The sequence below is a fragment of the Lepidochelys kempii genome, chromosome 10 (genome assembly GCF_965140265.1).
Source record: "Lepidochelys kempii isolate rLepKem1 chromosome 10, rLepKem1.hap2, whole genome shotgun sequence".
Lineage (NCBI taxonomy): Eukaryota > Metazoa > Chordata > Testudines > Cheloniidae > Lepidochelys > Lepidochelys kempii.
Window position 1 is genome coordinate 71856403 of NC_133265.1, and position 13960 is coordinate 71870362.

The 13960-nt window shown below is 46.0% G+C and overlaps 1 protein-coding gene across 1 annotated transcript in view; it reads right to left on the minus strand.

Moving 5' to 3' along the window:
- Positions 1–9232, minus strand: part of AGBL1 (AGBL carboxypeptidase 1) — a 354690-nt gene extending 345458 nt beyond the window's left edge. Inside the window, exons 1-3 of the mRNA XM_073304655.1 lie at positions 9094–9232; positions 7959–8090; positions 4785–4878 (exon numbers count right to left, since the gene is read on the minus strand). Of these exons, the coding sequence (XP_073160756.1) occupies positions 4785–4878; positions 7959–8090; positions 9094–9217 (350 nt within the window). The 5' untranslated portion in view covers positions 9218–9232. The remainder of the gene's footprint in view (positions 1–4784; positions 4879–7958; positions 8091–9093) is intronic.
- Positions 9233–13960: the final 4728 nt, after the last annotated feature.

A 13960-nucleotide genomic window follows, 5' to 3' on the forward strand; every position in this document is an offset into this window, starting at 1 on the left:
GCTCTTAAAATGACCTCGGTGCTTCTACTGCCTGGGCTAGTACAATCAGAGTACATCCATGAGAGAGGACATAGTAACTGGAGTGGGTGCATTTTCCATTATGCATTCCTGGCAGCTGATCAAAAAGTAAAGGTAACATCAGCCCCCGGGGGATGCCAGCTGTTCCTTCCTCCCAACAGCAGGGTAAATCCTGGTGGCATGTAGCTATAAAACTGAACGAAAATGTCAAGGGCAGGGAAAAGGGGAGGATCAGAGGCTTGTTTGGAACAAGACCATGAGCAAAACCTCCCCAAATAGCCCAGGCCACCCCCTTTGTCTCTCTTCGGGCTCCAAACAGGAGCTGGAAAGAAACCCAAAAACAAACCTACGCTCTCTTGCTCAGCTTGCTCTGCCACAGCAAGCTAATCTGCCTCTGCCTCTCTAGAGATTTCCAATTACAGTTGATCAGAAAACAGAAGAACATTTTCATATTCTTTCCCCACACACACACACACCCTGCCCCCAATTTCTGATGAAAATTTAAAGATGCCGGAGATTTTCAGACCATCATTGTCCCAGGAGTCCCTTAGAGCTGAGGGAAGAGGGAATCTCCCACCTTCCTTGCACTTTGGAGTTCCAATTTTACACTCTAGATCCACGCCAGTAGTCTCTGAGAGCACTCGCTGCCTAGTAAACCAAGTCTCTGCTTCTCTGTGGCACCGAGTGAGAGCAATGCCTTCAGATGGGCTGGAAACAGGTGCAGCCTCTCTCTCTTCTGAACAAGAGGAAAATAAAGCCTTTCAAGAAGCCGTGAACAAACATACTGTTAAACCAAAATGGGTTTATGCCGAAGTTAGTAGCATTTCCTCTAGTGAAGAGCAAGCTGTCTCCAGTCCAGCCATAGAGATGCTCAGCCACTCCTAGCTCCTTGCTCTTAAAATGTAATTAAAAGTACGGGCTCCAGGCTGGCTCCCTGGGAGGCTAAAAGCCTTCTGTTGATTCAGGTCCTGCTGGTTAACCCGTGTCTCTCCACAAGTACCGTGGGCTGGAGCACAGGGATTGCCACTTCCAGGACCCAGATGCCACATTCACCTGTCATCTACAACTCCCACGAGGCACCACGGCAGCTCAGGCAGACACAGATTAACGTGGAACTGACTCAGAATGAAACATGTTGATTAGACTCAATCCAAACCAAACCCAAATGCTTGGGGTTGATTTTTCCAACAGAAAAATGACAAAATTTCAGCAAAAATCAAAACTGCATTTTCCATCAAAAAACACTGATGGAAAAGTTCCCAACCAGCATTAGTGAGCCGGATAAAGGGAAACAAAATGAAAGTACTGCTGATGACAAACTAAAATCATTGCTGTCCGAAAGAAATGCACTGTTTATTGCTCTTCTTTTCCGAAACTGAAGTCTCAGCCCACTTCATAGTGCACCTCACAAAAACCAGGAGTATGGATGTATCATTGTGAGCAGCTTTCAGCAGAGAGCCAGTAACTAAATAGGGCCATCGAGACCGAACACCCCATGCAGCCCAGGTGAGGTAGAGGACAAAGGAGGAAGGTTTCATTGCCTCCCTCTGTGCTTTATCTGTGCAGTGTGTAAATAGAGGAGTTCAGTTTCCAGGACAGCTTTCGCTGGTACAAAATTCACCAGCCATGCTCCATCACACTGAACTGATGAAGTCCAAGTCCTATTACACTCACATTCTGAGCTAGAAAGTGCAGAGTTACACAATCGTGCTACTATAACTAAACACTATTCTAATCACAGGCAGCAATTCCATAGGAAGGGGGGGGCAGGAAGGGAGGAGAATTTGCCTATTCAGTTAAGTATAGGCATTGACACATCAATCATTTTCAATTGCTACAGTATCTGAGCCCAGGCACTCTGGAGTGAACATATTCTGGGCCACGCAGTTTCATGTTAACCAGTTCCCCAGTGAACCTGAGTCCTGAAGATAATGCAAGGCCTGAGAGGAATCTTGGAGGGGGCTCAGACAGTCTAGGAATGTAGGAGACAGTATTCTCAGAGCGGGTGATATCAGAACCACTCCACAAGAAATGTCCTGCACTCCTCCCAGGCTCAAAAGGAGGGTCCGTGGAGATTACAGAAGCTGCAAAGCAGGTCCAGGTATTTCGCACACTATTGGAAGGCCAAAAATGCAGCCAAAGCAAAAGTTAATTGACTCCCACAAACAAGGCAGCTGCAGGAAGCTGTACATGTGCCGGGCCCACTTGGTCTTAAGAGCCAAGCAGCTAGCAAGGCAAGCAGTTTAGCCAGATTCCAAAAAGCCTGACAGATGTAGGACGAGGAGCAGTGTGTGCTGTTGTTACACTGTATTTAAAGAATGACAGCGGCATGAGTCAAGGTGTATGCTGATCGCCTCAGGGTGGTGGGAAGCGACTCAAATCACTTCCCCATGAAAAGTGTATAATTGGCCAGGTGCATTATTGGGAGATTTGGGCTGGTGATTAGGTCTCCTTCTCCTGGAATATCAGGTATTGGCCCTTGACAGAGACAGTACGCTGAGCCTGACTGACCTATGGTCTCATTCAGCATGGTAAACCTACGACCCAGTTGGTTCGGCAAATATCAGAATTCCAAGTCCACCCACGTCCATCTGCTCTTCCTCCCTTCAAGACCTTTCAGTCTATAACTAGTGCCCAGCCTGTACCCACCCTATCTGCCAACCACAGGGCCACTAACAGCACCCAGACAAGGGCCAGCCCCCTCCCTCTAGTGTCACAGACTATCTTGTCTGCCTCTCTATCGTCCATGACCCTTGCTGAGACAAGTGAGAGTGAGCATAGGCTCTGACTCTGTGGGTGCTCCGAGGCTGGAGCACCCACAGGGGAAAAATAGTGGGTGCTCAGCATCCACCGGCAGCCCCGCCGATGAGCTCCTCCCCCTCTCTCCCAGTGCCACCCGCCTCCTGCTTTCAACAGCATGCAGGAGGTGCTGCGGGGAGGGGGCAGAGCAAGGGTGGGGCACGCTTGGGGAAGGGGCAGGGGTGGGAAGAGGTGGGGCGGGGTGGAGCCTTGGGGGAAGGGTTGGAATAGGGGCAGGGCCTGACGTGGAGCAGAGGTTGAGCTCCCCCGGGGAAATGAACAAGCCGGCGCCTGTGAGAGAATGAGTACACTGCAAAAAAGGAAAGGAGGACTTGTGGCACCTTAGAGACTCACAAATTTATTTGCGCATAAGTATAAGCATAAGGAATGCATCCGATGAAGTGAGTTGTAGCCCACGAAAGCTTATGCTCAAATAAATGTGTTAGTCCCTAAGGTGCCACAAGTCCTCCTGTTCTTTTTGCGGATACAGACTAAAACAGCTGCTACTCAGAAACCTGTCATGATGCAAGGCACTGAATTTAGCCGTATGGAGTGGAAATCTATCAACTTGGAATGCATCCGATGAAGTGAGCTGTATCTCACAAAAGCTTATGCTCAAATAAATGTCAGGTTTCAGAGGAACAGCCGTGTTAGTCTGTATTCGCAAAAAGAAAAGGAGTACTTGTGGCACCTTAGAGACTAACCAATTTATTTGAGCATGAGCTTTCGTGAGCTAGTGAGCTGTAGCTCACGAAAGCTCATGCTCAAATAAATTGGTTAGTCTCTAAGGTGCCACAAGTACTCCTTTTCTTTTTTCAAATAAATGTGTTAGTCTCGAAGGTGCCACAAGTCCTCCTGTTCTTTTTGCGGATACAGACTAACCCGGCTGCTCCTCTGAAACCTGAGCACGCTGTGTGTTCAACAAGCAAGTATTTGAGCATGCGGCTCTCTGTGTGAGTTGTGTACACCGGCTACTACGTGAGCAAGCACATGGCTGTGTGAGCTGTGCACACAGGGCACCGCACAGACATGTATACTGAGCCTTGCATGAGCCAACTCATGACTGTGTGCCTGGCTGCGTGAGCTGTGAGTCTAGGGCACTGCACAGACATGCATAGCAGTAGCCTGCGTTTTCTCTCTATTGTTTGTAGCAGGCTGGGCTGGTGCAAAGCCGCTGGTGTTTGTTATCCACACCCATGTACTCCTTCCCAGTTACAGGCGTGCAGGCCTCATAAATCTTACCCTGAGAACTGGCTGGGGACAGGGCTGGAGCAGACAGCTGCATGGCTAATTTTAGAGGCAAGCTGGAGAAGCTGAGCAGGTTTAGTATCTATAGAAAAAAGTCACTTTGAAACAACATTTGCCATGTGCTTAAAAATAGACCCAGACATTAGGATTTTATTGGAGGTGGCAGGGGTCCCAGCCCATTAAAAGCCCCACGTTGGGCCAATCACAACTCTCCATCTGAGAAGGGCTGGGCAAAGCTCTGCTTTAAGACAATCACTGCATCTCTTTGGTCAAGTGGAGCAGAAGCCTGCTACAGAGTGACACAAAGGGCTTGTTACCATCAGTTGCAGAGAGGGGGCTGTCTCCACCTAACTCCTAATGCTTCACCACACTGGGGTGCGAGGAACTGATGCTGGGACCTGAACCCCATTCCTCAGCATGGCAGTGTGATGCACTGGGAATCCCCAGGACCCAGTGACAATTTGCTGAATGTTTTTGTACCTCTAAAAATGTTCATTTCACATTTGCAGTGAAGTTGTGTCAGTTTTGATTTCATTTTCTTTACAAGTGGCACCAAACTCTTGGTTCCAGACACCCCTAGAACTTTAGAAACACTCAGCTCCAGGTCTGGCTCTGACCAGTGCTGTTCGTTCTAGCTCTGATCTAAACTTGTTCATCCATCCGTACATTTGGCTACACTCGGACAGACCCAAATGGACTCCCTTGCAGCTGCTGCCTACCTGACTGTCCTGGAGTGTTTCTTGGTGTAAGGAGTGATGACTTTGAAAAGCAGCTCCATGGCTCCATTAATGCCCAGCTTGGTTCCTGCAGAGACTGGGACAACGAGAGAGACAGGGAGTTAGATCCAGAGCAGTAAGCTTGGGTTGCTGGAGTTACTGGTAGAGCAGTAAAGAGAGGAGCAGCAGCTGAGATTAGCAGCAGAGCCTCTGGGCTTCCAAATGGGTCTCTTTGACCTTTTTACAGATGTAGGAACTGAGGCACACAGAGATCAATGGTCACAGAATGACTCACAGGCAGATTCAAGACTAGCACCCCATTCTCCTAACTCTTAGCCCTGTGCTCATTCAAGTAGTTTACAGTTGCCCCATCATTTGTAGAAGATGTTGCACTCTCTAGAGACAGGTTAGGGTTAAATGGGGCCAATCAAATCCACTCACAGTTTCCAGGGGCAATTCCATGCACACGGAATATCTCCTAGGGGCTTGGAGTGGGATAGGAGAGGATTTCTTTCCTTTCTGCACTAATCCCTGTTATTTCTGCTCTTCGGATAGGTACTTCTGAGTGCAGATGCAGCCCCACCTCAGCCACTCCTATCTTTAATTCTTCCCTTGACAATGCTGTTAACTTTTGCAGTCAGACACAGTGGCATACCTGGGAAAGGGCTGCACAGAAATTGGCTGTTTGGCTTTAAAGCTAACCTACAACAGTTCATCATCAAACCTCCAACCTCACAGGGAGAAGGGAGAGCAGGGGAGATTCAGGGGCTTGAGTGAGTGAAGCTAATAATGGGGGATCTCTAGGTGAACAGGGAGGGCATAAAGCCTAAAACAGTTAAGTGCTTTAAAAAAAGACAGTTTATTGTCCTAAGAGGGGGAAAGAATGAGAAATCAACATCCCCATCAGCAGCCAGCAGGAGTCTTGGATGCCTGCCCCAGGCTGGGTTTTTTGGCTGCTTTGTTACTAACTATCCCCCACTGGCCAGAAAGCTGCCAAAGGGCCCATCAGCTTATGTGGATCTCAGCCAAGTCATCCCGCTGATGGAAAATCTTGGAAGGCTCACTGGCTACTTTCACAATAGCAAACTATTCATGGGGACAGTGCAGCGTACACAGCTGCTTAAACTCTGCTCCCTGCAGACCGGGGGGCATGCTGCACACAGGGCTGGCAGCCCACGCTGGGAAAGGAGCAACCCAGGACAATAAGCAGCTACAGTGAGATCTTAACAAGGTCGGGCTGGCTGCTTAGACTCCTACCCGCAAGGACCCTTCAGGGTGTTATATGCTCCTGGGTTCTCTACTGCTCCAGTCAATTAGGTGACTTGGAGGGAGGGAAATTCTCCAGTTCTTTACCACATCCGTAAAAGCCTCAGCCTATCCCAGAACAACACCTATGTCCTGGTTATGTGCAGATGTGGCACTGAACTAAGAGCCAGTGCTGAATGGGGTGGAGGAGGTAGGACGTTCTGAGGCACTGGGGTGGGGTTCACCAGGGGAGGTTGTGCAGACCCTAAGGATTAGGCCTATACAGCACAGCACAGTGATGAATTCCTCCTCAGGCCCTTGGTGGGACGTAGGAACTCAGGGACAGAAGAGATTTAACCAAGTTGAAAGATTTTGACTATGAATTTGGGGGGCGGCGGGGATTAGGAACAAAATTTTTTGCATTTTTGCACCAGTTTCTTATGGAGATGCTTAGGTACTATTGCAGTGGGACCTCAGGGTCACTTTAATGAACTAGAGAGTGTGTTTGCAGGGCTCAGGGTCCTGACACTAACGGAAAAGGTTAAAGGCCACAGTGCAATGGGCTAAAGCCTCTGAATGGGGATGCGGGTGCACTTAACGAGAGCAGAGGGAGTGTGGAAAAGGGCTCAGGGTGGGAGGCAGCTCTGGGTGAACCTGCAGCTCTGTAACCCAAATTAAGACACATTTCAACTGCTGTCTCTATTACACTCACCCTTTCGAATGCCACTTATCTCAGGCAAGGGGACTGAATGCTGGGAGCTGGCTGCCTGCCTGAGAAGGCCCATAGCATGAGGCCAGCTCCTGTGTAAATACAAGACCTAGAGGGCTAACAGCCAGTAATGTTAAATCTTAGGAGGAAAGATTTGGAAAGCTGGATGTGTACAGCTCGGCCAGACGGTGATGTGAGTATACAGCAGGGGAGAGGGGAATAGGACAACCATCTAGAATGTTCTGCAGGGGGAAAGTAGCCAGGAGGGAGAGGAAGTGGTTAGGTAATGCAAAGGGATGCAACAGGATGAAAGTGAGCAAAGGGAAATTTGTACTGCCTCTAAGAAAACATTTCCCCATGGGGAAATATCTGAATGCACAGTGGTCTTTTGAGGGCAGAGCTAGGAATCCCAATGCTTGAGTCACTGAACACGGGAGAATACTCCGGTGGGTACGGCTCCAGTTGGGGACTCAGAAGGTCGGGGTTCAGTCTGTCACAGACTTCCTGTGTGACCTTGGATAACTCATTTGTCTCTGTGTGCCTCAGTTACCACTCTGCACAATGGGGATAATAGCACAATGAGGATAATAATCCCTAACTCACAAGGGTGTTGTGAGCATAAATGCATTAATGATTGTGAGGAGGATAGTATTAGGGTCCATGTAAGTACCTAAGATATCTAGAATAGACTGAAGGGAACGATCCTGCATTGTCTGGACTAAATGTTTTTTACACAACTATTTTCTGTCTTCTATAGTCTTTGGATGAGTAGGTTCACTGAATCTTACAGTGAAAGATCCCTCTGAGAGTTACCCTTCTATGAGAGGTTTCAGAGTAGCAGCTGTGTCAGTCTGTATTTGCAAAAAGAAAAGGAGGACTTGTGGCACCTTAGAGACTAACCAATTTATTTGACCATAAGCTTTCGTGAGCTACAGCTCACTTCATCGGATGCATCCGATGAAGTGAGCTGTAGCTCACGAAAGCTCACGCTCAAATAAATTGGTTAGTCTCTAAGGTGCCACAAGTCCTCCTTGCCTTCTCTGAGAGCGTACCTAGAGCTATGCTAGCTCTTGCATATGATTCTATCTGTTATCAATCACAGATGCCAATAGCTTACTTATAGATGCATATTTCTGTAGCAGAGGGACCATTAGCTTGCATTGTAGCAACTGCAGAAGGAGCTCCGACTCTCACTGGCATGAGAAATGGAAAGGAGCACTTACCACTAGAGGCATAAACCCGCAGGACCCAGAGACAGTGGATGAGATTCAGGTGGTGAGTCAGATTTTTCCTTGCCAAGCTCAGGGTCACATCAATTGCGTCCAGTTTCTGCACTTTCAACCCAAACTTCCTATCTGTGAAAGCAAAAAGGAACAAAATGATGGTGAAGAAAGAGTGGCTTTCACAGGGACACAGAAATGCCGCATGCTGTGGTGTAATCATGCCGCATCCTTCAACAGGATCTTTTATAGGAAGATCTCAAAGCAATTGCAAACAACATTTATTACTAAGGCCCCACAATCCCCCTGTGAAGGAAATCAGTATTCTCCCCCCCGACTTTTACAAATAGATAAGATGAGGCACAGAGGAGGCTGGTGCCTTGCCCAGTGTTACATTTTCCATACGCAAAGAACAGTTTCAATGACCTATTTTAAGCTAAGGGAAACAAGACGGAACTAAAGTAAAGTCTCCCCAAGAAAGAGCTATGTGGGTGCCTCTCCTCTATGACGTGCTACATCAAAACGCTGTCTGACAAAAAATGTAGCTGGTTTTGCAGATGGCCAACTGCCAGAAATGTACATAGAAAACAAAATCATAAAAATGTTAGCACTTCACAGATAACGCTTCCACTGAACTTTGGGTGTGAAGAAGAAAGCTCAAGCCTCCCAGCTGTGCTGCAAACACTGAACAACAATCTCTCTGATGATAGAGACACAGCAGCAAGTGAAACTTGTTTTTGAATGTGTTATTGGGATACAGAAACCAAGTCACAAGAGAAAGAGCCTTTGTAAGTTACCATGTCTTGTATGGGAATCACTTACTGCCCAGCTGGGCTTTATCGGTGACACAAAATGCTGGTCAGGAGCTCAGAATGAACTCCATTATAGAATCTCTCCCGCCTGGATTGCCATCAGCTGTGCCTATATTCTTAGTACAAACTTCTAGCCACTAGTGGGTGAAACTATTAGGAGGTCTTACAACACTCTGTCCCACCCCCCAGTCGCCAAGCCAGCATTCAGTGCAAAGTGTCCTGACTTGTTAAAACACTCACAGATTCCAGTACTGACCATGACTGTGACCTTTGGAGCCTTCTGCTCCTCCCTCCCCATCCTTTAAGTAATACTGGCACAGCAATACCTCTTTGGCCTACTTTAGCCAGGAGGCGAAGCAGAGGTAAAAGGATGCTGTAGTCTGGCTGGGCTGTCTGGGCAACATTCAGCAGAGCCTGCAACAAAGCTTCACTCCCCCCTTTGCTGACCATGTAGTGAATTCGTCGGTCTGTTCCTAAGGGCAGAAAATTAAAAAGGAGGGACAGTCAATAACTTTCCTGTCGCAGAGCTTTAAACCTAGCAATAAGTGAACATTATATGATTCAGAGGAGGCTTATCAGACCTAAAGAAGCCCACTACATGACCCTTCTCTGGTGTTTTCTTGCTCAGACCATTATAAATATAAGGGCATTTGCAAAATGTACATCTGGACTTGGATTTCAAACACCCCCAGAGTTTGGAGCTGTGGTTCAGGCTCATCTCTACTCTATGTCAAAACCATGTGTGATGCTGCTCCGTGCTGCAGCTGCTATTATCTATATAAGCCACCACCTGCTGAAGCTTTCAGTGTGCATTGAAATGGGTTGGAGTAGAAGCAGCAGAGACTCTGATAGATTTCAAAGAAGTGCAATGCTCAGTGATCTTTCCCTAGATATTGAAAGTTAAATAAGTGAAGGGAAAGAGTTCCAACAGTGCCTAGGATAGGGGAATGAATCCTAGGAAAGCTCTGGAGTCAGCCTCCAAACAAATAAGGTCTCCAGAGAAACCAAAGGCTAACCCTCTGGGTCCTCCTGTGTCAACAGCTCATAATCCACAGGCATCTTTGGCCAGCTGTGAAGTTTTCTACTGGAAACCCAGGCTGGGAGTATTGTGGAAGCAGTCCATTCAGTCCCCAGGGGGCTCATATCATCCACAGTGAAGCCATCTAGCTGATTGAAGAATGATATAGACTCCAACAGAGAGTCACAGCTGTGGTTATGATGTCTCTGATGGAGCTGGGGGGAGAGGGAGAGTGTAAAGTAGGAGCATATGAGGCTTGCAATAGGGATGTAAACAACTACACACACACATACACACACAGAGCCCTGCATTTTGGCAACTAGAGTTAGCTGGAAAAATTTTAACGAAAGGACATTTTGATGAAAAATGGAGGGGAATGCTCTGCTAGCAACTTATTTTCCCTTCTTGTGGCCCTGAAGAAGGGAAAATAAGTTCACCTTCACTGTGAACATGCAGATAGAGGAGACTTTGAAAATAGTGTAGTCTCTGTGGTGCGTGGATTACTACACCCATGGAGAAGATTTCATACCACTGAAGTGAAGCAGAGGAGAAGCTGTTCATTCCCCTGACAGTTCCAAGCACTTTTTTTTTCTGAGGGGAAATCAACTACAGAATCAAATTGCTGCAACCCAGGAGGCTGTCTCCTGCTCATATCTCATGGTTCGCTCTTTCCAGTGGGCCTGGTGACTGAACATTTCCAGTGTTCCACTCCCTGGGAAGATTGAAACATCTTGAGAAGCAGTTAAATTAATGGCCACCTTTGAAATTCACAGGAATATTTTCCCCCTCTTTCACCATGTGATAAAATTAAAAAGGGTACAGGAACACCCCCCCCCCCAATCTTCCGTATAAATAGGAGGAAAAGCTGAAGGGCTATTCACGCAAACTAGGCAGAATTGATCTAGCAAACACCTGACAGAGATATGTTGATGTCTGCTCTGTGCCCTGTTTTAGTCCCACCCATCTTCACTCTACAAGAGAGGAAGGATGGTCCAGTGGCAGGGGTGTTAGCTGGGACTCAAGAGACCCAGATTCAATTCCCAGATCCCCCCCCAGATTTCCTGTATGACAAGGCAAGTCACTTAGTCTCTGTGTCTCAGTTCCCCATCTGTAAAATGGGGATAATAACACTGCCACGTCTCATGGAGTGTTGGAATTGTAAAGACATTTCAAATGTGAGGTACTCAGATTCTAAAACCAAGAGGACCATCTAAGTACCTAAAATAGAGACATTAAGGCATCAGTACTTACCAATAGAGAGTAGGTCTGTGAGAATGCTGAGAACATTGAGGATCACATCCTTGTCATGGGAGCTCTGCAAGAGGAACACAAATGCCCATCTTGATGGATGAACTCAAAATAGTGAGGCAAGGGGTCTACTTTCCAAGACATTCAATGCTATACAGGGCTGGATTAGAGAGCAGAGGTCTCTGCGGACCAGAGGCATTGCTGTCCCACTTGGATAATGGGTCCTCCTAGACTAATGTGAGCAATGGGTGTGGGTGGCCTCAGGCTAATAATGGATTTTAATGGCCACCTGGTGTCATATTTATCATACCACATAAAAAGTGGTGTTTAAGATATGGGGGGTAGCAATGGGCAAGAAGAAAACCATTGAGAAATCTCTACATTTGAGCCAGCCTGATTGACATGACTTTGCATATTTCCTTACTGCTTTAATTTTGTTCTGTCTATACACCTTTCCACTGCATTGCCTGGCCTGACATCATCCCCAACACATAACTTAATTTAGCACAAACATTGAACCAGAGTCTGCAGTGGATTAACAACAACTTTGACAATGGGGAAAAAATGCAGGAAGAGGTGAAATATGGAACAACTTCAATCACTGTCTAACACCTTGTATCCAAGTGTTTTGGGATTAGCCAGTCCCAGAGATTCCATCATTTGCTGATGATGGAGTTGAGGTTGTATGTTGTTTTTCTAAAACTTCATTTCTTCTTTTCAGCTTGGTCTGGCCAGCTCTTCCTTTTTCGATCTGCACCTAAAATTCTGAAAGTTGCAAAGGAGACATTGTACAACACACACACAAAGTAGGCATTTTGGGTATTCTGCAGCAAGGGCACCTCTTACAATCACTCGGTGTCCCAATCTCATCTCTTTTAAATGTTGCTTTGTACCCTATAATGGCATTCCAAAGCCTGCCAACCAAAGCAACAGAGCAGACAGGAATTTTCACAAGATGAGAGGTTCTCTAGGCGTATTTTTAATGAAGACTAAGTTAACATTATCTGGTGTAGGTCATGCAGATTCCAAATGTATGGTGGATCCAAATCAAATCTTGTACTTAAGGGAATGGGATAAATTCAGCTGTTCTTGGGGAGAGGAAAACCACTGTTTAGACTAACTCCTGCAATTAGTTGGTGGTATAGAGTAGACACCCATCTGAATCTTCCTTATGCCGATAAGATTTTGCTACTGGAAAGTGAATGAGGAAGGATTTAGTGGTTACAGTCTGTATTGACATGAGGGATATGTAGGTTCAGTACTGGACCTATTATTTTTCACAGGAATTCCTAACATAAAATATAAACCTTACATACATGTAGCACTTATCACCTAGGAGGAACTTCAAGTTCTTTGTGCAAGCCACAATATATGTAAAGGAGTCACTTCGTCTCCCACCAAAATCATAATGATAATATCTTTAAAATATACAATACCTGTCTTCCTGATGGCTTTGAAGGGTTTTAGAAACATACCCTACTGTTACACAGTCTAGATACAGGGGGTCTCTTCTACAATCACGAGAGAGCTAGGCACCTCTGGCATGCTTAATATTTTACAGCTGCACCACACAATATAGTTGAAGACAGGGAGAGGAGAATCCCCTATCTAATTGAAACTGCAATGGGAATGCTAGGAATCCCAAGTGCAACCCCTTGGCTGTCTGCATTATGGTACAGTCTTTAATTACATGATTACATACTACTTTTTCCACAGGACCCTTGCCTCAGTCAGTGCACAGGATGATGTTCAGGGAATGTATCAGGGCTGTGTAGTTCAGGAGGCAGTTGTTTGTAAGACCCCGCTTCCTCATTTGTTGTAGAAGTTGCAGGGTGTGTAGTGAATGAGTTAGGGAAGTGCAAAAAGAGAAAGGATGATCTCAGGACAAGACAATGGAATGCCACCTTGAAGAACTGGATGCTATCCCTGCCTCTTCCATACAGTTCTTATGTAATGTGGGGAAACTCACTTAAACTTTTCACAGGTGGCTACTAATTGTGTGTTCTTCATATTTGGGAACACAAGCAAGCTTACTTCTGGCATTTCCTAACATTTGAGTGTTGACTTTGCAACCTTAATAATGTTGTTTTAACACCATTTTTTTTGCATGTAATATCATAGCTTTTTTAAAAAGCAAACTGAAAATACAGAAAATCCACCATGTGCAATGACACTGCCTTCCATATGATTGATCAGTAGGATTGGAACATGTAGATCCACCTGACAGATCTTGCTACTTGAGGTAAGAGTAACTGATAAAACAAACAAGGAGTAAAAACAACAAGGAGTCTGGTAGCACCTTAAAAACTTAACAGATTTATTTGGGCATAAGCTTTTGTGGGTAAAAATCCCCACTTCTTCAGATGCATGGAGTGAAAATTACAGATACAGGCATAAATATACTGGCACATGAAGAGAAGGGAGTTACCTTACAAGTGGAGAAGCAGTGTTGACAAAGCCAATTCAGTCAGGGTGGATGAGGGCCGCTCCCAATAACTGATGAGGAGGTGTCAATACCAAGAGAGGGAAAATTGCTTTTTAGTGAGCCAGCCTCTCCCAGTCCCTATTCATGCCCAAATTAATGGTGTTAAGTTTGCAAATGAATTGTAGCTCTGCAGTTTCTCTTTGAAGTCTGTTTTTGAAGTTTTTTGTTGAAGGATGGCTACTTTTAAATCTGTTATTGAATGTCCAGGTAGATTGAAGTATTCTTCTACTGGCTTTTGTATGTTACCATTCCTGATGTCTGATTTGTGTCCATTTATTCTTTTACATAGAGACTGTCCGGTTTGTCCAATGTACATGGCAGAGAGGCATTGCTGGCACATGATGGCATATATCTCATTGGTAGATGTGCAAGTGAATGAACCCCTGATGGTGTGGCTGATGTGGTTGGGTCCTCTGAACAAACTAAGGTACAACAGTTTTTC